This window comes from Chiloscyllium plagiosum, chromosome 22 (assembly GCF_004010195.1).
Source record: "Chiloscyllium plagiosum isolate BGI_BamShark_2017 chromosome 22, ASM401019v2, whole genome shotgun sequence".
In the NCBI taxonomy this organism is placed as follows: Eukaryota; Metazoa; Chordata; class Chondrichthyes; order Orectolobiformes; family Hemiscylliidae; genus Chiloscyllium; species Chiloscyllium plagiosum.
In genome coordinates, this window is record NC_057731.1 from 6426269 (window position 1) to 6450242 (window position 23974).

Consider the following 23974-nt stretch of genomic DNA (forward strand, 5'->3'; position numbering starts at 1 on the left):
TCCTGCCCTCCTGCCCTCCCCTCCATCTCCTGCCCTCCCCTCCATCTCCTGACCTCCCCTCCATCTCCTGCCTCCTGCCCTCCCCTCCATCTCCTGCCTCCTGCCCTCCCCTCCATCTCCTGTCTCCTGCCCTCCCCTCCATCTCCTGTCTCCTGCCCTCCCCTCCATCTCCTGTCTCCTGCCCTCCCCTCCATCTCCTGTCTCCTGCCCTCCCCTCCATCTCCTGTCTCCTGCCCTCCCCTCCATCTCCTGTCTCCTGCCCTCCCCTCCATCTCCTGTCTCCTGCCCTCCCCTCCATCTCCTGTCTCCTGCCCTCCCCTCCATCTCCTGTCTCCTGCCCTCCCCTCCATCTCCTGTCTCCTGCCCTCCCCTCCATCTCCTGTCTCCTGCCCTCCCCTCCATCTCCTGTCTCCTGCCCTCCCCTCCATCTCCTGTCTCCTGCCCTCCCCTCCATCTCCTGCCTCCTGCCCTCCCCTCCATCTCCTGCCTCCTGCCCTCCCCTCCATCTCCTGTCTCCTGCCCTCCCCTCCATCTCCTGCCCTCCTCCTGCCCTTCTATGCTCTACCCTGTCTCTGCCCGCCTGTGCTTCGCGCTGTCCCTTCCCTCCTGTGCTCCAATCCGTTTCTGCCAGCCTTTATTAACGAGTGACTGAGTGCCGGGTATAAGAGTTGGGTGATGTGATGATTGAGTCCGGTCTGTAATATGTGAAGCTGTGTTGAAATCATGGTGAGCTGGTTTCCCAGCAGCCTGACGATGTGATGTAACATTACTGCAGTGCTGTGTGCCTGGCACATGTGTGACTCCACTCCCTCAGTGTGCTCTCTGCGGCACATACTCAGTGCAGCACGCCCTGGGAAAGTGGTCAGTCAGAGAACACCACCTCCTTAACTAACGTGGACGCTGAAACATAACTGTGTTACACCACAATGCCTCGATTGCACTGGATAAAAAGCTAGCAGCATTTAAAATACAAAGGGAAATAAGTACTGTTATGCCTTAAGAGGCTTTGCAGAATGCTCGATACATATAAACATTGACGTTCAGGAGCTGGTTTAGATTTTAGTACAGGAATGAAGAATTACTGGTGTGGGTCACATGATGCATTAAAATGTAGTCATTGTGATCGCATCTTGATGCCAGCCAACTAGCTGAACCACATTTCGAGAGGTATTACACTGGATTCCTTGCAGTGATCCACTTGTGTAGGTCCCAGTGCCCTTGAACCGCAAACCTTCCCACCTTTTAAGTGATGCGTGACTGGCTCCTCGCTCTGTTCTCTCCTTGCCCCACCCTGAGACATCCCGTTTCAGAAGCCAAGTATAAAATTCAAAATCAATTTAGGAATTTCCCAACGGCACCCAGCAACTGGAAATCTTTCTGCTTTCTCACCCTGGATGGCAGAGGCGGATGGCTGCCAGCTGAAATAAATGCAGTATGCCCTCACTTAAAGTTGTTGCTATGTTGCGGAATATCACTACTTCCACGTTGGATTCCCGTAGGAATCAAAATTAAAGCCAGGGTTCAGTTCCTTCAGACATCAACCTATCCAGAGGAAATACCATACGCGAGCAGGTCAGAGGTTGAGAATTCTGATTTTTTTTAAAATTTGATTAACTTATTGTCACATCTAAGTTGTTACAAACTCCAATGAAAAGTATTTCACGGTGTCGCCGCTCTCTGGCACCATCTTAAAACACAGAAATATAAAACTTGGAATATACAGTCAGAAAAATTAAGAAATGAAGAGTCCAGCTTTACAGTCCTCCTTGTTAACTGCTCCGTTATGGGCCATGGGCCTGGTAGTCAGGCATGGGTTCCCTTCACTGTCCCGCCGCTGTGGAGAGAGTTGCCATCTTTGGCGCCATCTTACCTCCACCGATGCCCTTGCCACCAATGCAGATGCCCCCGCTGCTCTTCCCAAAGTCTGTCCACCGTCCACAGGGCCCAAGTCAGGAGTGTGAGGGACTGGATGGGTGCAGCTCCAGCAACACTCAAGAAGCTCGACACCATCCAGGACAAAGCCGGCCGCTCAGTTACTTCAATGCAAGCTCCTCCTTTCGCTGGAGCAAGGGTAGCCAGCTCATGCCGTCAAGCAAGAACGTCAAGTGCCTGGCAGCCATTTTTGGGTGGCATGGCGCCCTGCAGCTTGCTGTGCCTTGCTGAGGGAATCCAATAAAAAGAGCAGCAGGGCTTCATCCTTCCTGTCTGCATGAGCAGATTGCATCACCATGTTGCACTCACTTCCTGTTGCACTGTTGAGGAAACACAGCCAATGATCTGATAGGGTTGGTATCACTCCAGAGAATGTTAACTGTTGGGCACTGTATGATGCACATTTCCACATTGCTGCACACTGGCAGGTTTGTACTGTCCCTTTAACTCTCTTGCTTTTCCAGCTTTCGCTTCACTCGGCAACAGTGAATCAGTTGTGAACAGATTTCAGCAACGATTCATAGGTGGCCTCATCTTAACCAAGCGGGCATTTTGACAACATTTCGAATGCGGGAACCGAATGCACAGCTCGACATTTTAACACAAGGGGCCACGTGTGTTGTGGGAAGTTGCTTTCCTGAGGCCAACATTTATTGCCCATCCCTAGTTGACCCTTGAGAAGGTGGGGGTGAGCTGCCTCCTTGAGCCGCTGCAGTCCATGTGTCGTAGGTTGACCCATAGTACCCTTAGGGAGGGAAATCCAGGATTGATCAAATGGGTCAATGGGCTGCAAAATGGCAGATGGAGTTCAATCTGGATGAATGCGAGGTATTGCATTTTGGTACAACAACCAAGGATAGGGCTCACACAGTTAATGGTAGGGCCTTGGGTATGTGTTGTAGAACAGAGGGACCTAGGGAAGCAGGTACATAATTCTTTGAAGTTTGCGTCATGTATAGACAGGGTTGTTAAAAAGACATTTGGTACACTTGCCTTTGAGTCCTTTTAGTTGGGAAGCCATGTTGAGGTTGTACAGGGCACTTGTCCAGTTCTGGCTGTCCTGTTATAGGAAGTATAGAGAGGGATCGGAAGAGATTTACCAAGGTGTTGCTGGGTGTGGAAGCTCTGCGTTATAAAGAAAGACTTGATAGGCTGGGACTTTTCTTCATTGGAGCGTAGGAGGTTGAGAGATATAGAAGTTAATGGTAGTTGTCTATATAAGTTACCTTATAGAAGTTAATAAAATAATGAGAGGTGTAGATCGAGTTAATGGTAGTTATCTTTTCCCTAGGATGGGGGATTTCAAGACCCAGGGACACATTTTTAAGGTGAGAGGAGAAAGATTTATAAAAGACGTGAGAGTTAACCTTTTTTACACAGAGGCTGTGGAATGAACTTCCTGAGGAAGTGGTGGATGTGAATACAATTACAACGTTGAAAAAAATATTTGGATGGATACATGAATAGGAAAGGTTTGGAAGGATATGGGCCAGGAGCAGGCAGGTGGGACTGGTTTAGTTTGGGATTATGTTTGGCACGGACTAGTTGGACCGAAGGTAGTGCTGTAGAACAGAGGGACCGAGGGGGTGCAGGTATGTAACTCTTTGAAGTTTGTGTCATACATAGACAAGGTGGTTAAAAAGACATTTGGCATGCTTGCCTTTGGGTATAGGAATTGTATGGCTCTATTTTGACCCAGCGACAGTGAAGGAAGGACGATATATTTCCAAGTCAGGATGGCTCGGAGTTAGTGGTGCTCCCATGTATTTGCTGCCCTTGACCTGCCAAGTGGATGTGGTCGTGGGTTTGGAAGGTGCTGTTTGAGGAGCCTCGATGAAATTCTGCAGTGCGTCTTGTAGGTGGTACACACTGCTGCTACAGAGCTTTATGAGTACAATCACTCTGCTTGGGGCAGTTGTACAGTGCTGATCTTCCTCAGTAGGAGTTGTTGTCAGATTGAAACAACAGTTGGGGTAATTCCCCGCTTTGCAGCTCTCAGGGTATGCAATATTCATTATTCTGATGGAATGTAGCGTTCGGAATCACCTTTTAAAGCTTTACCCTCAAGCTGTTATTTCTCACCGTCATGGCCGACAGCGTTGTTGTTTTATATTTCCATAACTATCATGTTTCAAACTGAATGCCAGCTCCTTTCAGAAACGTGATGATTTAGATGCAAATATCTGTCATTTCAACACATGGGATCATCAATTCTCTCAAAGGAACATCCACTCCACGGGTAAAAGTTACGTGGTGTTTTAAAAAATTCTCAAGGTCAGGTTCGTAGGAGAGTAGTCTGACACAGAACAAACGACCAAGAGGCGAGTCTGCTAGAATATGGGCATTTTATTCCCCGCAGCGTCGCCACAACGGGTCTGGCTTATACTCACTCTACATGTTACCGGAACTGGGAGCCGTCAGTTCTCGTAGAGCGGTTGCCAACAACCCACGCTCGGCGGTTAAACGTAACCCCGGAGCAGACTCACCGAACTGGAGACTTTTCCAGCTGATATACTCTTTTCCAGATATAAACATTCATGTGAACAGCAGAGCAAGGCTAAAAAACACATTCCATTCTGGTTACATACAGATAAGAAGATTCACACGGGGAGGTGTGTAATAAGATTCACACGGGACTAAGCAACACCTCCATTCCGGTTAGATTCACACATGTATTGGGACATAATTTTTAACCGTTTCACCACATTCCACTGCTTGGCCCAATACATGTGTTACATTATGATTCACACATGTATTGGGACATAATTTTACACCACACGTGGGGTTTCAATCTTCTCTCCTCGGTATTGTTTACCAATGAGAGATTGATCCTCTTTTTTTTAAAATGTATAAGCTGTAACCGATGATTTTGCTTTAAAGTTTAAAAAACTATGTCCTATTTATCATCAAAATTTTATTTGAAGCAGGAGTAGATGACTTTTGGTGTCTTGATGCTTCATCTGAAAGAAATTCCTCATAAACGTCAGCTCTCCTAACTTGGGGAATAGGAGACGGTTGAAATCAGAGGGCAGAGGTGATGTGGGCAGTGCCCTGGAGTCCAGGCAGGTAGCAAGAGGTGAAGAGTCATGGACTAGTTGATAAGGAAGACCCAAAAGATTAGCTCTGGCAGCAGAGCTGAGAGGAATGTGCTAAAGTGTGTCTTTATGGTGCAAGTTACACCGATGGAGCTTGGGTCAGGGAAAACGGTTGTCAGATAGGTCTCAATGACGAAAGCCTGTGAGATAAAGGAGCTGGAACCCTACCCAAGGAATATGGATCTTTGAGGATGAGATTGTTGCCAAACCTACTGAGTAGGCCACTTCACAAACGTGAGAGATCCATTTCTGTTCCACTGCTACTTAAAGTACGATTTGTGGTTGATATTGGATTACTGTTTAATTGATGTTGATTTTGGTTTGATGGTTAAAAGAAAAGCTAAAACAGTGAAACCGTGTCCACTGGCATTTTGCATTCGGGTCATTTGATAAATTCCGTCGTAGAGTCATACAGCACAGAAACAGACCCTGATGATTGATACGGACAGTCCAGCCAGTCCGTATCAATCACAATCCCAAACTGACCTAGTCCCACCTGCCTGCTCCGGGCCCCTATCCCTCAAACCTTTCCTATTCAGGTACTTATCTAAGTGTCTGTTAAACATTGTCATTGTGCCCACATCCACCACTTCCTTAGGAAGTTCATTCCATCCGCAAACCACCCTCTGTGTAAAACTTTTGCCCGCCATGTTCTTTTTAAATCTCTCTCCTCTCACCTAGTCTTGAAATCCCCCATCCTCGGGAAAAGACATCTCCCATTAACTCTGTCTGTACCCCTGGTGATTTTATAAACTTTCACCCCTCGATCTCCTATGCTGCAATGAAAAATATCCCAGCCAGTCCTTTTATTTTGTTGGAGACTACAGGGATCATAACTCACTTTTGATTCCTAGCTCTCTCCTGTAGGTTTTACTGCAGCTGCTGATGCTCTGAGAAATTTCTGTGATCATCTCTGGGGCATCAGTTTGACTGATTGTACTGACATTGTTGAAATCTTAATAACATTAGCTTTGGTTGAGATGCAGGTTATAGCTGGCCGCTTGCTTGATAAACCTTATTATTGTTCATCATGTCCTCAGAAAGAATGCTGGTCCATGTGATCCAAAAACATAATAACATTTGATCTGGAATCTCAGAGAGTTCATTGGCTCACAGTTACGCAGCTTGGTGAGTTTTATTATTCTGTGTCAGGCTGCTGGATTGAATGGCTCATGTATATCTCCCTGAAAGTGGCCACACAAGTTGATCAGGTGGCAAAGAAGGCATATGGCGTGCTTGCCTTTATTGGTCGTGGAATTGAGTCCAAGAGTCAAGATGTCATGTTGCAGCTGTATGACACTTCGGTTAGGCCACACTTGGGAGTATTGAATTCAGTTCTGGTCGCCACATTACAGGAAGGATATGAAGGCTTTGAAGAGGGTGCAGAAGAGGATGCTGCCTGGATTAGGGGGTATGAGCTACAAGGAGAGGCAAGAAAAAACACGGGTTGTTTTCTCCGGAGTGGCAGAGGCTGAGGGGAGAGTTTGTAGAAGTCTACGAAATTATGAGATGCATAGATAAGGCTGACGGTCAGAACCTTTTTCCCCAGAGTTGAAATATCAAAAACTTAGGGGGCATGCATTTACGGTGAAGGGGGAGAGTTCAAAGGAGATGTGAGGGGCAAGTGTCTGGAATGTGCTGTCGGTGGTAGTGGAGACAGATGCGATAGGGGCGTTTAAGGAGCTTTTCGATAAACACATGAATATGCGAGGAATGGAAGCTTATGGACCAAAGGCAGGCGGAAGGGGTTAGTTTAATTTGGCATCATGTTCGGCGCAACATCATGGACCTGGGCTGTGTACTGTTCTACGCTCAAAACGTCAGAGGAGGGAGAGAGAAAATAATTTGCTTTTCACATTCTCAGGAAATGCCCAAGAATGCTTCACAGCCGCTCAATTACTTGTGAAGTTTGGTCGCCATTGCTTTGCAGATTAATCTGGCACCCAGTAAAATCCCAAGAGCACCGTTGAGATCAGAGCAGGTGAGTGGCTGGATATCACTGGATCAGTAACCCAGCCTAGCTAATGCATTAGCGACATGGGTTCAAACCCCACCAAGCCAGCTGGTGCAGTTTAAATTTGAAGAATATAGTATAAAGTTGGAATTGAAAACTTGTCCCAATCATGGGACTAATGTGTCGTTATTGTTATGTACCCATCTAGTTCGCCAGTGCCCTTTGGGGAAGGAGATTTGTCCTTAACCTGGTCTGGCCTTACACGTGAACTCCAGACCCACAGCAATGTGGTTGACTCTTAACTGCTCCAAGCACAATTAGGGAGGGACAACAAATTCTGGATTTACTGGGGATATACAAATCCCATGAACAGATAAAAGCAAATTAAATTAGCAGACTCTCTTTTTTTGGTACTTTGGCTACTTTTTTGAGGGATAAATGGGGTTCAGGGCCCAGGGAGGACTTCCCTTTGAATGTTGCAATGGGATCGTTTACATTGACTGGAACAGACTGACCGTGCCTCAGTTCCCACTACTTCAGAATCCAAGGTTTCCTGAGTCACCAGTAAAGAACTGCAGCACTCGGCCGAGCTGACACACCACAAACAGTGAGACGCTTATTTATTCCAAGGTAAACGTCCCTTCATGATGACAGAGTAACTTTAGAGATGGGAACAGCATCGGATGGTTCCAATGTTTTGTTTTAAAATGCCACAACATTTATGGGTTTGTACAGCAAACTTCGTCACAACCACCTGATGAAGGAGCAGTGCTCCGAAAGCTAGTGCTTCCAACTAAACCTGTTGGACTATATCCTGGTATTGTGTGATTTTTAATTTTGTCTACCCCAGTCCACTACTGGCACGTCCACACATCATTACATTATCATGTGAGAGAGATGTAAAGCTAACCCTTGGACTCTTCATGCACTATCATAACCTCCAGTTTAGAACAAAGCTGAAGTCATACTGTTAAAACATATCAGACATGCCTGTTATTTGTCATTAGTTTTGGTATTTTTTGGCCCCTGTTCATTAAGGGAGTGTGCTGTCAAAGTGGCTTGCAGTCTTCACATTTGTACCCACAGGACCTTGTTTGTTCGTCCCATTCACTTTACTAAGCTGCCCTTACCTCAAGTAGTTTTGATGGAATCTCATCCCAAGACTCTGCTCCAGCCTGAGCTCAACAAGAGCATTCATATAGAACCTTGGGAATGGCAAATTCCCTCAGGCATTTCAAAGAGATGATATCAAGCACAACTTGGCATGGAGCCTAATATTAGGGCTGGACCAATATTTAAGCGGCACCTTTCACAATCATGGAATGCTTTACAATGAAGTTTGAAATGTAGGCACTGTGGCAGATTCAGCATCCAAATCATTTACAGCCAGCTCCCAGTGCGGCATTCCCTCATTGCTCCTGACAGTGTGGCACTCTGTCAGTGTGACATTCCCTCAGTATCCCCAGCAGCGCAACGCTCCCTCAGTGCGGCGCTCCCTCAGTGCGGCACTCCCTCAGCACTTCCAAAAGTGCGGCATTCCCTCAGTGTTCCCAACTGTGTGGCACTCCATCAGTGTGGCTTTCCCTCATTGTAACATGCCCTCAGCATTCTCAACAGTGCGACACTCCCTTGGTGTTCCCTCCGTATTCCCAATTGTACAACACTCCCTCTGTGTTCCCTCAGTGCGACACTCCCTCGTTGTTCCCCTCAGTGCGACACTCCCTCGGTGTTCTGTCAACGTGGTGTTCCCTCAGTGCGACACTCCCTCGGTGTTCCCCTCCGTGCAACACTCCCTCGGTGTTCTGTCAACATGGTGTTCTCTCAGTGCGGCACTCCCTCGGTGTTCCCCACAATGCAACACTCCCTCGGTGTTCTGTCAACATGGTGTTCCCTCAGTGCGGCACTCCCTCGGTGTTCCCCTCAGTGCGACACTCCCTCAGTGTTCTGTCAACGTGGTGTTCCCTCAGTGCGGTACTCCCTCGGTGTTCCCCTCAGTGTGACACTCCTTCAATTGCGGCATTTCCAACAGTGCGACACTCCCTCAATGTTCCTTCAGTGCGACATTCCCTCGGTGTTCCCCTCGATGCAGCGTTCCCTCGGTGTTCCCTCAGTACGACACTCCCTCGGTGTTCCCCTCGATGCAGCGTTCCCTCGGTGTTCCCTCAGTACGACACTCCCTCGGTGTTCCCCTCGATGCAGCACTCCCTCAGTGTTCTGTCAGTGCGGTGTTCTCTCAGTGCGACAATCCCTCAGTGTTCCCTCAAAGTGGCACTCCCTCAGGACTACACTGAACTTCCAACCAAGATAATGTGTTCATGTTTCTGGAGTAGAGTTGAACCCAAAATATTTTTCATTCCAAAATATATTTTAAACATTAAAAAAATCTTTATACACATCCATAGTCACTAAAGCAGTTCGGCTCTGTACACTCTTTACGTATGGAGAAACAAACACAGGAATTTGACTTCCCCAACCATTCTATAATACAAACCAAAAGCATTACTTTCTCATGCAAGATTTTATTTACTTACATTTGAGGTACTAGGAGGGTCCAATAACTGAATGGACCTCCATTGTACTTTGACAGAAAGACCTCACTGCACCTTGGCAGCAGCTGCCCCAAACTTTACCGCGTCCCTTAGCACATAGTCCTGGATCTTGGAATGTGCCAGTCTGTAACACTCGGTCAGGGTCGACTCTTGCTCTGGAAGACCAACACGTTTCAGGCAGACCAAAGAGCATCTTTAGTGCTTGAACCTGCAATGGTTTGACTCAGGTGTGAGACTGTTACCAGGCATTCAGTAAAGGATAGGGTAGAACATTGGGGTAACACGGTGGCTCAGTGGTTAGCACTGCTGCCTCATTGCCAAGGTTCGATTCCTGCCTCAGGCGACTGTCTGTGTGGAGTTTGCACATTCCCCCCGTGTCTGCATGGGTTGCCTCGAGGTACTGTGGTTTCCTCCCACAGTCCAAAGATGTGCAGGTCAGGCAGATTGGCCATGAGAAATGCAGGGTTACAGGGATAGGGTGTGGGGGTGGAGAGGAGAGATGTGGGCTTGCTGGGCCAAATGGCCTGCTCCCACACTGAAGGGATTCTATGATATTGTTATGTTCCTGGATAATGATGACAAATTTATTTTATGTTAAGAACCAGTTTTGAATCATAAAATGTTACATTTCAGAAGGAGGCCATTTGATCCATCATTACACCAGCTGTAACCTTTTTGTTTAAAGTAGACGAAGTTTGAAATCCTAATTCTTCTAAAGAGATTATGAATAAAATAAACATTACAATAACAATTTAGTAAAGTAAAACAATTGACCCAACTTACATTCTAACATTCAGAATTAGCAGAAGGCCAATATGGGTTCAGAGATAAACTCTGGTTGACTATTTCATAGAGTGTATCAAATAACAGATGGGTTCGAGACAGATCTGTCATATATCTCAGCAGCTAACCAAATCATAATAAAACTTTGTCATCTTCATGTGGGATATCAAATCTTCACTTTCAAAGACATGACCTCTGAATTTCCTTCAAAACGGCTCCAGCTCAGTCTGCCTTAACAGCTGCTTAAAAATCATTTGTCCAGCCGTTTCTCCAAGACTGCATTCCACTGGATTCCTGAAATCTCATCACAGCACCGAACCGCAGGCAAAATTCCGGCTCTTTTGCAGACAGGTAGCTTCACCAAGCCGGCACTGTCCCAGGGTTTCTCCAAACTCTGGACTCATCTGGGCTTACTTGAGGCCCAGATCTCAGCTGTGTGCAATAGCCCAGCAGTATTTTTCCAAACTCTGACTCTTTCAGCTGCCAAAGTCTCCCCGGTCTTTTGCCAGAGAAGTTGAAACTGCAACAGACTTTGAGCAAATAAATGGTGGGGGAGGGTCAGATAGTGAAGGATCCGATATAGGGTGAGAATAAGCAAGATTCAATAATACTGGGTTTCCGCGATGCCAGATCACAGGATACGTTAAAAACAGAGGTTGGTGCAGGGAGATGTGAACAGGCAATCCTGAAAAGATACTCTCCGCACAAGCTAATTTGGAGCAGCAATAAGCCATTCAGCCCCTTAGGCCTGCGCTGCCATTCAATAAGATCATGGCTGACTTGATTATTCCACTAATGGTTTCCAACCATCCCCTGGTAACTTTTCACTCACTTCCTTATCGAGATCTGGTCTTGTGCAATGAAACCGGATTAATTAATGGTTTCTGAGTGGTGCCACTAGGTGGCAGTGACTGCAATGCAATTGAATCCCTCATTCAGTTTGAAGGAGAGCGAGAGAGGGAGGAGTGGGTCTGAGATTATTCCTTCACATTCAAACATGGGCAACCATAAATGGGTGAGATGCTAGGCAAAAGTGAGGGCTGCAGTTGCTGGAGATTAGAGTCAAGAGTGTGGTGCTGGGAAAGCACAGCAGGCCACGCAGCATCCGAGGAGCAGGAAAATCGACATTTCGGGCAAAGGCCCTTCCTGCTGAAGGACTTTTGTCTGAAACATCGATTTTCCTGCTTCTCGGATGCTGCCTGACCTGCTGTGCTTTTCCAGCACCACACTCTCAGCATGAAATGCTAGGCCTAGACTGGTATACCAAGCTATGAAAAAGCAAATTTCTTTATTCATTCATTGGCTTAGGGTATCACTGACTAGGTAACATATATTGCCCGGAGGGCAGTTAAGAATTAACCACATTGCTGGAGGGTTTGGAGTCATGAGTAGGCCAGAGTAGATAAGGACAGCAGTTTCCTTCCCTTAACGACATTAATGAACCAGTTAGGCTTTTCCCAACAATCAACAATGGGTTCATGGTCTTCGTTAGACTCTTAATTCCAGATGTTTATTGAATTCAAATTCTACCATCTGCCATTGCGAGATTCGAACCCAGGTCCCTCGAAGGTTATCTGGGTCTGTGGATTAACACTCCAGTGATAATACTACAAGGCCATCACCTCCCCAGTCAAAAGAGATTCAGTGCCCGTCATCGAAGGGAATGCCTCAGAATGCACAGCAAATTCACACTCCAAATCGCAAGAACACTCTAAGGGGTAGACCCCACCATGTGTGGTCAACTTGAAAAGCTAAAAATAGAAGCGAACCTAATGAAAATGCTCAAAGACAGGCAACAAGTCAAACAGAAAACTGCAAAGAATGACCAGGAAAATCGATGAAGAGGAAAGCCCAGAGTACAAGAGAAAGCCGGTCTGAAACTCAAAAACAGATGGCAAGAACTCCCCAAACATTCAAAAAAGGAAAGTGTGTCAGTAAGGAGAAAGAGAAACCAGGGCTTATGATCTGAACCTGTTGAACTCGGTGTTGCATCCAGAAGGCTGTGAAGTGCCTAACTGAAACATAAGGTGCCAACACAGGCCTGGGCCTAATAATTCTCTATCACTTTCCCAACCCTCATGTGCTCGAGCTCATGTGCCATTTTCCATCTGCATTTCAGATTCCCAGCATCCATGGTGGTTTTACTTTTGTCAAAATGCACTTTGCGAATGTTTTCCTTCCTTATGTCATAATCCACTTTGCAGTGGGGCAGTAGCAATTGCACAGAATGGATGTGGGTGGGAATATGCGAATGCTGAATAAGTCAAAAGTTGGCTTAGGGCAGCGTTTTATAACCGCGGGCAACTTGTTTTTAATGAAGGCTGTTGACTTGGACCAGGAGTGCTTTGCGTTGTAGAAAACAGGCACTGGGTAAGCTGGGGCCCAGCGGAGACCGTGAAGCAGCTGCTGTTGCTATTCTGGTACATGCCTATCACATTTACATGTAAACTGTGTGATGGGACTCTATAAATACTGTACACTCACTTGGATATTCGGGAAGTGACATGCAAGTATTGCGAGAGCAGTAAAGGTATGGCGTTTTAGTGTTTTCAGAAACTATATCTATTAGTTTATTCTGTCTATGAAGCCCTTCAGCAAAACCCAGGGATATATTCAATTCCACCACCCGAGCTGCTATTTATAGAACTGGTGTAATGCCATAGTGAATTCCTTAATCCAAGTACTCATTAATCGGATCAGCAGGTTTCATCCTTAGCTGGGGAAGATGGCAGTGCAGGAGGAAGCAAACTTACTGGACCAAGTAAGTGATCAAAGCTTTTAAAGATTGCTAAAGGGTCTGACTGAGTTTAGTTTCTGTACCATTGTGCTTGAGTTAACTAAATGAGCTTCCTAGCTGTGATCATGCTATGTGGCCAGATGTAAGTTGTGTTGGTTATGATAAACAATATTAGTGCACTATGTACAGCAGTACCTTCCTCATTCTCTTTGTAAGCTTGTTACCAGAGATATGTGTGACCATATAGAGCTAGGAAAGTACCTCAGAAGTTGTGATAGACCAGGAATGCAATTACAATATTGGGATTAATTTATAAAATGCTATTTCTAAGTTTTGAGAAAACAAGTCTTGCACTTAAAGAGAGCTTTAAACTACCTCCAGATATCCCTATTCTCTTTACAATAATGAATTGGTTTTTTTTGAGGCACAGTCACTGAAATGTAGGAAACATGACACGCACAGCAGGTTAGTAAGAAAGGAAAATGAGATTATCACGAGCTTTGGGTCTGAGATCATGTTATACAGTCGCAAATCACAGGTATATTAACTTTTAACTTCTGCTTGCCGATGAAATGGTGATACGGAAAGAGCGGATCTGAATGTATTATTGTTGAGTATTGCACTCACTGTTACTGAGTTGCACTTGATGGTCAGCAGATGTACACTGGGTGTGCATTCACAAGTGAGGTGTTTTCAACCAAATTTAGTGACAAAGGCTAAAAGGGTCACACCATAGCCACTCCTCCAGCCTGCCAACAAGTTGTGTTGTACAATGCTGCTACAGAAAGTGTTACAAAGCAACAAGGGAGCGCAGGGTGTTTATCAAATCCTGGTGCAACTTTAAACAACTTGAGTTCCAATGACGAGTTGTATTGGGCTTGAAAAGTTAACGCTGCTTCTCTCTCCACTGACCTGCTGTATTCCAACTCTTTCTGTTTGTATTTCACATTTCCAGTATCCACAATAATTTGCTTTTATTTAAATCTTGGATGTACATATAATACAAGTAAATTGTAAATCCCAGATGAAACCATAAATTGCAGAAAACAATGTTAATGAAGATGGACTTCCATTCTGTTAGGCTTTCTCTTTAGTTTACTTTTCACTCACTTTAAATCAAAATAATACTAACACAGCATTACGAATGACACTAACATTGAAAGTATTATGAATTGCAATTTTACATAGTATTTATGGTTCACCTGCTGAAGCAGTATCTTATGCTTGGAGTTCTCAGGCACAGTTTTGTCCTTTGTAATACAAATAAATTCTCTTGTAATTAATTTCAAGCTTCATGACACTGAGGAACTTTGCTTTCTATTCCTGATTCCCAACAAAGTGGTTACAGATATGAAAGGCAGATGCTTTTAGCCTGAGAGTAAACACAGGAAGTACCCAGCAGGTGTCCAGCATCTGTGGAGAGATGAACCGAATTATCTTTCGAAGGTCATTAATGAAAACTGACGACCTGATTCATATCTGATCGCTGGTTGTGGGATCTTGCTTTGCTGCACTCCCAGTTTTTGCATGAACGACCGCAGCATCAAAAAGTCCTGGTGTGGTGGGGTCTGACTGGGGTGGACAAGATCAGAAGTCACATGACGCCAGCTTATAGTCCAACAGGTTTGTTTGAAATCACAAGCCTTCAGAGCCCTGCCCCTTCGTCAGGTGAACTTCAGACTGCTGAAGTCATGAGAGGGGCTATATAAATGCAGGTCTTTGTTGTTTTCGAAGCTTCCATTTGAAAGACTGAGAGTAGAGAGTTCAGATCTGCATGTCTTAACAGCATTTTGTTTTGCGGGGTCAGGGTAAAATTTTGGGCTGGCGCGAGTTTTCTTGGCATGGCAACAGTGTCACATTCAGCCTGCTCTCGATACACATCTCTCGAACAAGGAGTGAAACAGCGACTGTGGGTTCCCACTGCCCCAGCCAGGGAAAGGGTGCTGGCCAAAGACCAGGCCTGCACTCCCAGTTCTCTGAATTCCTCCTGTTCAGTACCTCAGGTCCCTACGCAAGGAGACTGTGGCCACTTGTGAATTGTTTCGACTGAATCCGTGCTTCAAAACAATTTTCTGCACTCGCTCCAGTGTGGTTTGTGAAGATAATTGACTCATTTCCGTTCGGTTTCTGGTCTGGAACCGGTTGAAACCTTTCAACTGGTGTTTATCTTCTCACACTCGACTCATAGAGTTGGCATTTAGACCAAGATGCCAATTACTGAAGATCACCAGTGGCTCTATTCCACTTCCTGTTGACAGCATTGCTGTACTCCTAATTCTGCAACTGTGGGATTAAAGCCAGCCTCATGTTTTCCCGCCTTACTCATGTCGAAATCAGTTTGGTGGATGGTGCTTACAGGCTGCAGGAAAGGACTCTGAAGAAGCCATTTTCAAGCATGATTTGGGTTTTAGGAATCAAAAGCACAATTTCTAAAGTTGTGGATGATACCAAATTGGGTCGAAGGGTGGGAATTGAAGTGTGTGGTGCTGGAAAGGAGCAGCCCATCAGGCAGCATCCGAGGAGCCGAGAATCAAAGTTTCAGGCATAAGCCCTTTATCAGGATTCTTGACCTGCTGTGCTTTTCCAGCACCACACTCTTTGACTCTGATCTCCAGCATCTGCAGTCCTCACTTTCTCCTAGCTGAGGGTTGGGAGGCGTACACTGGGGTCAATGTAGAGGAGAGCTGCAGCAAGTTATGGTAGGACATAAATAATTTTACAGGATGAAAAATCAGTTTTAATTATTTGTTTCTGTAATATTTGTCAGCATTCATGCCTCTCACTATCTTTGCATGGTGGCTCAGTGGTTAGCCTACTGTCTCAGCGCCACAAATCTGATTCAGTGCCACACTCAAATGACTGTCTGCATAGAGTTTGCACATTCTCCCCATGTTGCGTGGGTTTCCTCTGGGTGCTGTAGTTTCCTCCCACAGTCTAAAGATGTGCAGCTTAGATGGATTGGCCGTGAGAAATTCAGGGTTACAGGGATAGGGAAGGGGACTGGGTCTGGATGGGATGATCTTCGGAGGGCCAGTGTGGACTCAATGGGCTGAATAGCCTGCTTCCACATTGTAGGGATTCTATGATTCACATCGCTATGGGTCTGGAGTCACATACAGACTAAATCAGACAGATTTCCTTCCCTAAAGGGCAGTAGTGAACCACATTTTTTTAAAGAAATGGTAACTTAAAACTAGAGTAGGTGAAGGCCTGGGGGTGCCATCGCTCGACTGTTAATTTAGAGACCCAGGTAGTATTCTGGGCACCTGGGTTCAAATCTTGCCATAACAGATGGTGGAATTTGAATTCAATAACAATCTCAAATTAAGGAATTAATGATTGCCATGAAACCATTGCCAATTGTCAGGAAAAACCCATCTGGTTCACTAATGTCCTTTAGAGAAGGAAATCTGCTATCCTTAGCTGGTCTGGCCCCACATGCGACTCCAGACCAACAGCAATGTGGCTGAATTTTAAAATGCCCTCTGGGCAATTAGGGATGGGCAGTAAATGCCAGCCGAGCTCGCCATGCTCACATCCAAAACAAACAAACAAAAAATTCTTAGTGGTTACCTAGTCACAGTTAGGCTCACTTTTTATTCGAGATTTTGATTGGATTCAAATTTTATCATTTGTCACTGTGAGATTTGAACCCGTAACTCCAGGATTATTGGCCCAGTGACAACACCATTACTCTGCTTCCTTCCCTACAAATAACTGGCGAATGAGGTTCCATGGCAGGTGAATGGAAATGTTTGGTTGGAAGAATACTGAACTTATTTGGAAAATGAAAGCCTTGCCACACATTAGTAGGGTTTTGCTTAAAAAATAAAACAAGCCAGCTGTGTGGTGTTATTTCTAGAGGGCTAGATGTCCTGTGACAGGCTTTGGTTAGGACAAACTTGCTGCAGGGATGTGCAGGCTCGGTGGATTAGCCATGGGAAATGCATGGTTACAGGAATAGGGAGCGGTGTGGGTCTGGGTGGGATGTTCTTTGGAGGATTGGTGTAGACCTGATGGGCCGAATGGCCTGCTTCCTCATTGTAGGGATTCTGTGTGTGCACTGCTGATAAGAGCAACATTCGTTGCCCATGCTTGGAACTAAGTGGCTTGCCAGGCCATTTCACAGAGCACTTAAGAATCAACCGTATTGTTGTGGGTCAGGAGTCACATATAGGCCAGATCTCCTCAGTGAACTTTGATTTATAGCCTCCTGGTCTTCATCACTGAGAGTGGCATTATAATCTAGATTAAGAAATTGCAATTAAATTCCAGCAGATGGGATTTGAAATGACGTGCCTCTGGATTTTCAGTCCAGTGATATTACATGTGTCATCTTCCCTGTGTCCCATGCATGGAGTTCTCAGACACTTTTGTTCTTTGGAATCTCCATGAAACTGATCAAGGCTTCATTGTGTTGAGAAACCTTCCATTTCCAATTCCCAACAAAGTGGTTGTACATACACACCAGCAGATGCTGGGAAGCCTGAGATTAAAATTGGAAAATGCTGGAAGTATTGAGTAGGTCCCCAACATATGTGGGGAAAGAAACAGTTAGTCTCTCACTGACTTGACATTTATCCCACAGCTGTTTGTGGGATCTTCTTATGTACAAATTGTTGCTGCATTTCCTGTTTTGTAATAATGACCCCCAGTTAAATGTGTTTCATCGGTTGTTTCGGCATTTGAGGGCTTTCTGGGGGGCATGGAAGCCACAATATAAATGCCAACACTTTTACTGTAACCATATTTTGAAATACCAAGGTGAGACTTTTCAGAATTTGAAATCACCCAAACACTTTTTGTTTCAGGGACCAGAATGAATTTTCAGACAGGTGCTAATTTCCTTGGAATTCCGAAGATGTAATGTTAATCCAGCTCTCAATATAATCATTGCATAAAAGCAGTGAAAGGGTTTTCCTGGGAATATATATTATGGTCCAAGGTAGGTAGGGGTACTGCAGTAAGTGCAAAGAAGATTTACCAGAATCATGCTGGGAATGTGTGGGTATATATTTCAGGAAAGCATGGACAGGTTACATCTCTTCAACAAGGAAGGCTGAAGGGCTGATCTAATAGATGTGTTTAAAATGATTTGAAAGTGTGAAAACACACAGAGGATGTTTCTCCTTGTGGGGTAGAACATAACTAGAGTCCACCAATATTCAACAGTTGCAAAGAATTCCAAATTCAGAAGACTCTTCCTTCCTTGAAGATTAAGAATGTGAATTACAAAGAAGAGTCTTTGGACTCGAAATATCAACTTTCTCTCCCAGACCTGCTGAGATTCTGTTTTAATTCAGACTCCAGCAACCACAGTATCTTGTTCTGTTTGTAAGATTTTGGAACATGTCATCACAATGTTTGAAACAGAATAGATAAAGACAAGGACACCAGGGAGAAGAGATGGAGGATTATTGACGGTATATTTAGGTGAAGAATAATGAAAAGAGGCGCAAGTGGTTTATAATCTAGATTGAGCATGGATCGATTGGGTCAAATGTTCTGTTTTGTGCTGTACATCAAGGCATAAGTTGAGGGGGGGGTTTGCTGGAATACCCTCCACTTGCCTGGATGGGTGCAGCTCCAACAACACCCAAGAATCTTGGCACCATCCAGGATTAAGCAGCCAGCTTGATTGATACCATTTCCACAAAGATCCATTCCCTCCACCACCGATGCTCAGTAGCAGCAGTGTGTACCTCGTACAAGTTGCACTGCAAAAATTCACCAAAGGCTTTTAGACAACACCTTCCAAATCCATGATGACTACCACCTAGAAGGACAAGGGTGGCAGATACATAGAGTCATCAAGTCATAGAGCACGGTCCAACTTGTCCATGCCGACCAGATATCCCAACCCAATCTAGTCTCACCTGCCAGCACCCGGCCCATATCCCTCTAAATCCTTCCTATTCATATACCCATCCAGATGCCTTTTAAATGCTGTAATTGTACTAGCCTCCACCACTTCCTCTGCAGCTCATTCCATGTACGTACACAAAACGTTGCCCCTTAGGTCTCTTTTATATCTTTCCCTTCTCACCCTAAACCTATGCCCTCTAGTTCTGGACTCTCCCACCCCAGGGAAAAGACTTTGTCCATTTATTTTATCCATGACCCTCATGGTTTTATAAACCTCTATAAGGTCACCCCTCAGCCTCTGACACTCCAGGGAAAATAGCCCCAGCCTGTTCAGCCTCTCCCTATAGCTCAAATCCTCCAACCCTGGCAACATCCTGTAAATCTTTTCTGAACCCTTTCAAGTTTCACAACATCCTTCTTATACATGCAGAAACTCCACCTATAATTTCCCCTCCGAGCCAATCACCATCCTGACTTGGAAATGTGTCCTTCAGTCTTTGGGTCAAAATCCTGGAATTTTCTTCCCTCCCTAATAGAATTGTGGGTCAACCTACAGCACACCACCAAAACCTTATGTAGCCCTCTATAGTGCTGATATGGACAAACGGTAAACTGGAGAACATACAGCAGGACGGTATGGCTGATGAAAACCAGATAATGGAGATCCCCTGTTTCCCCACATTAACCTCACTGTGGCTGATCCCCACCCTGTAATCTTATGTTTTGCCCAAGTGAGTTGTGACAGCATTTTGATTTGAAGGGTTTAAAATTGAATAGTCCCAGCAATTAGTGGTGTAACACTTGACCTGTTCTGAGGGTCCAGACTTAAATAGAATTAATAAAGACAGGCAACAGTACAGGATTATACATTTTTGAGCTAATTTTATGAACTATGTTTCATAATCACATGGATGTGAATCACCCGCTGACAGCTGATGGCCAGGTGAATAACATCATGTGAGACTCGAAACAAAGTCAAAACCGTCAAACTGATTACTTTCAATGCAGTTGTGCCCTTCCTTGACAAATAGCCCACAGAAACTGGATCTTCCCAATCCAATTTGTGTTCATTTTAGCTTTCAAACTGCACGACAACTGGCCTGTTTCATCCAGTTTCCTGTCTTGGTTAAAACGACGAGATTAAAGTTTCGCACTTCCTGGTGTCTGACGAGGCCTGAAATGGTCACACAGGCCCCAAACTCACTTCCCGAACTCTTCATTTGTTACTTGAGCAGACGGTAAAGTTAGTGTCTCTGTCACCCAGCGGCCTTTTTTTGTCTTAGACTGGGCCAGGAGACTTCAAACATTACTACACGTTCCCACTCCAATATCCTCATGCCTGTTGACACCTGGATGCAAATTAGACCTTGCAGGAGAAAAGCACGTAACCTTTAGCTTGTGAGCTTATGTCCAGCTGCACAGCAAGAGACAAAGAAAAGATTTGCCTTTGTTATACCCCCTTGTACATATGTTCAAAACCTATAGTGATTGGCTACTCGCAATATAGTTAACTCTGGGAGTGGTTAAAGGTGCTGTTACCCCTCAAGGATACAGTCTGTATGAACAGATTTGAAATGTCCTATTTGACTGTTGAAACTTTCACCCCCCCCCCCGCCACCACCCCTCCTTCACATATTGATAAGCATCACACAGGCTGATCCTTACACTGTTTCAAGTCCTCGCTCCCTGATAACAATGGAATCAAAAGTTTCAACATTTCCTTCATGATATTCTTCTTGCTAGTGTCATAATAGCTGTAAGATGTTGGGTATCATCGTCAGGCTTCCAGACCCATTATCATTACGGACTTCTTGACCATGTTATTGCGCTTATACTGTCTTAAGGCATTTCATTTCTTGCACAGCTGAATTGACCATTCCTCATACAAAGTTAAAGCCAGCAGATTCAAGAGTAACTAATCAGAACGTATTTCATTTTGGTAATACAACTAAGGACAGGACTTACATAATTAATAGTAGGCCCTGGATTGTATTGTAGAACAGAGAGAGCTAGGGGTTCAGCTACATAATTCTTTGAAATTTGCATCACAGGTAGACAGGGTGGTTAAGAACGCATTTAGCATCCTTGCCTTCATTGCTCAGACCTTTGAGTGGAGGAGTTGGGACGTTAAGTTGAAGTTATAACAGGATGTTAGTGAGGCCTCTTCTGGAGTAGTGTGTGCAGTTCTGGTCATCCTGTTATTGAAAGGATACTGTTAAACTGGAGAGGGTTCAGAAAAGATTTGCCAGTGTGTTGCCGGGAATGGAGAGTTTGAGTTATAAAAATAGACTGGAAAGGCTGGGGACTTTGTTCAGTGGAGCTTAGGAGGTTGAGGACTGACCTTTTGGAGGTTTATAAAATCACAAGAGGCACAGATAATGTGAATGACAGGGGTCCTTTACCTATGGTGGGCAAGTTCAAAACTAGGGAGCTTATTTTTCAGGTAAGAGGATTAAGATTTGAAAAGGACATGAGGGGCAACGTTTTACACAGAGAGTGGTTCATGTGTGGAATGAACTGCCAGAGGAAGGGGTTGGATGCAGGTACAGTTACAATGTTTAAAGAATTTGGATAAATTCACAAATAGGAAATGTTTGGAGAGATATGGGCCAAACACAGGCAGGTGGGACTAGTTTAGTTTGGGAACATGGTCAGGAACATGGTTGGCATGGACTGGTTGGACCAAAGGGTCTGTTTCTGTGCTCAATGACTCTCTAACTGTTCGTAGCTGTTCACACAGGGTGTTGTACTGGGAGCACCCAAAAGGCAATGTGTGTTCGTAAATTATTGAATCTTTGAAGACTTGCTATCAATAGGTTTGGAACAGTGTGAGGAAAATGGAACTGCGTTGCTCATCAGCCATGATAAATTGACAAGAGTTAGCAATGGTGAGATGTTGAATGGCCTTTGCTCTTTCTAATGTCTCTAAGAGACAACCTGCATGTGGCTGTTGAGAAGTGGGTGGTCCACTTGTACTAGACAATGTTTACCTTTCTGGATGGAGAAAAGCATATTATGTGACATGTTCCACACAGCACTCTTCCCAAAGGCTGGCACCCAGTCAAATTCAAATGAGCCAATTGTGTAGTTCTCACCCTCTAATCGACTGAATGTTATTTCTGTAAAATTAACCATTGCATCGAAAGGCAAACCTGCTGAAGTGAAGACCATGCATTTTTCAATCACTTAGCTTGACGATGCCTGGGGGTGGAAACAGAAGTGTTTGTGCTTCGATCAGACTGCATGGAATATAATTAGCAGCACTCTTTTCAATTATCTGAAAAGGTTTCGCCCTGCATAAGGCTGTTGACTCATTATCTGAGAGCTCACCTTAATAATTACAGTCATTATGGTGATTGAAATAACAATGCAAGAAACATCAAAGACGGCTGTCAGTTTCACTCCATAAAAGGAAGTAAAAAATATGAGCAATTGATTTATTTTGTGGGGGCATTCAAGTGATGGAAGTCAGCACTGGGGAAAGAGGTGATATCCTGTCTCACTCAGTTTCTCTATTGTCAAGAACTCCCCACATCTGTTTTTGCAGCCGTTTGATGTAGAGTATAGCTATATCAACTCTGCCCCAACAACATGTCACAGAGTCATGATCAGGAAGGCACCATCGCTGCACTAATGTGACATCTAACTGTGATTCACCAATGCTCCTGATTGGCTCAAAAATCACAACAACAGCATATTTAACTGCTGCCTTTTTTAAAAGATGAAACCAAAGGCTCTGTTTCCATGCTGTCAGACAATCAACCTTTCCATGCTGTATGACTCTATAAATGGCCCAAGACCATTCACAGGATGACAATCGGACACGATTTGGCACTGAGGCAGACAGAGAGATTAGGGCAGGCGAATCAAAGATCGAGGTTTTAGGGATGTTCTTGGACCAGGAGAGAGGGGTAAAAGTGACAGCATGGTTTAGGAAATTAACTCTGGAGCTGGGAATAAGTATAAGTGGAAACCAGCTTCAGTGAGGAAATTGGGGAGGTTGCAGATCAGGTGCACTGCACCCAATCATTCAATGCACCCCCCCCTCTTGTCTAGCTCTCTTAGCTGGAGGGCCAGCCTGGAAAATTCACCGTGAGGTGCCTGCACTTCTCTGAAGCAAATCTGAAAAATCAACCTTTCAAACATTCTGCGGAGATTGGAGACTCCAAGCTCCAAACCTTATTGAGGGACATTTACCGATAAGGACAAATGTTCTGAGGAAACATTTGGAACCAAGTTGTGAGGATATTGCCAAAAGGCTTGAGTTATAAAGAAAGGCTAGATAGGTCAAGACCTTTTTCACTGGAGCGTAGGAGGTTGAGAGATGATCTGATCGAAGTTTATAAAATAAATGAGGTGTACAGGTAGGGTTTAAGGTAAAATGGATTTCAAGACGAGGGGACACATTTTTAAGATGAGAGGAGAGAAAATGTTTTAAAAACGTACATTTGGATAAGTACATAAATAGGAAAGGTTTGAAGGGATATGGGCCTGGAGCAGACAGGTGGGACTAGTTTAGTTTGGGATTATATTAGGCATGGACTGGTTGGACCAAAGCATCTGTTTCCGTACTGTATGATTCTATGACTATGATTCTGTGACCTGTTGGCTTTTTCTATCTTCAACATATCTTGGTGATTGGTCCTGGCTTGAGGGTTAAACCACCACCCACGCCCTCCACCTCCTCCATGACACCACCCACACCCTCCACCTCCTCCATGACACCACCCACGCCCTCCACCTCCTCCATGATTTTCGCTTCCCCGGTCCCCAACGCCTTATCTTCACCATGGACATCCAGTCCCTGTACACCTCCATCCCCCATCATGAAGGACTCAAAGCCCTCCGCTTCTTCCTTTCCCGCCGTACCAACCAGTACCCTTCCACTGACACCCTCCTTCGACTGACTGAACTGGTCCTTACCCTAAACAACTTCTCTTTCCAATCCTCCCACTTCCTCCAAACCAAAGGAGTAGCCATGGGCACCCGCATGGCCCCAGCTATGCCTACCGCTTCGTAGGATATGTGGAACAGTCCACCTTCCGCAGCTACACTGGCA

The 23974-nt window shown here is 45.0% G+C and overlaps 1 protein-coding gene across 6 annotated transcripts in view; it reads left to right on the top strand.

Moving 5' to 3' along the window:
* ank3b (ankyrin 3b) overlaps window positions 1–23974 on the top strand; it is a 737210-nt gene that overhangs the window by 455982 nt on the left and 257254 nt on the right. The window contains exon 1 of one of the 6 annotated variants that reach the window (XM_043712332.1): window positions 12862–13074. The exons of the other annotated variants lie outside the window; for them this stretch is intronic. Coding sequence (XP_043568267.1) covers window positions 13039–13074 — 36 coding nt within the window. The 5' untranslated portion in view covers window positions 12862–13038. Of the gene's footprint in view, window positions 1–12861; window positions 13075–23974 lie in introns of those variants that run through there. 6 annotated transcript variants of the gene reach the window in all.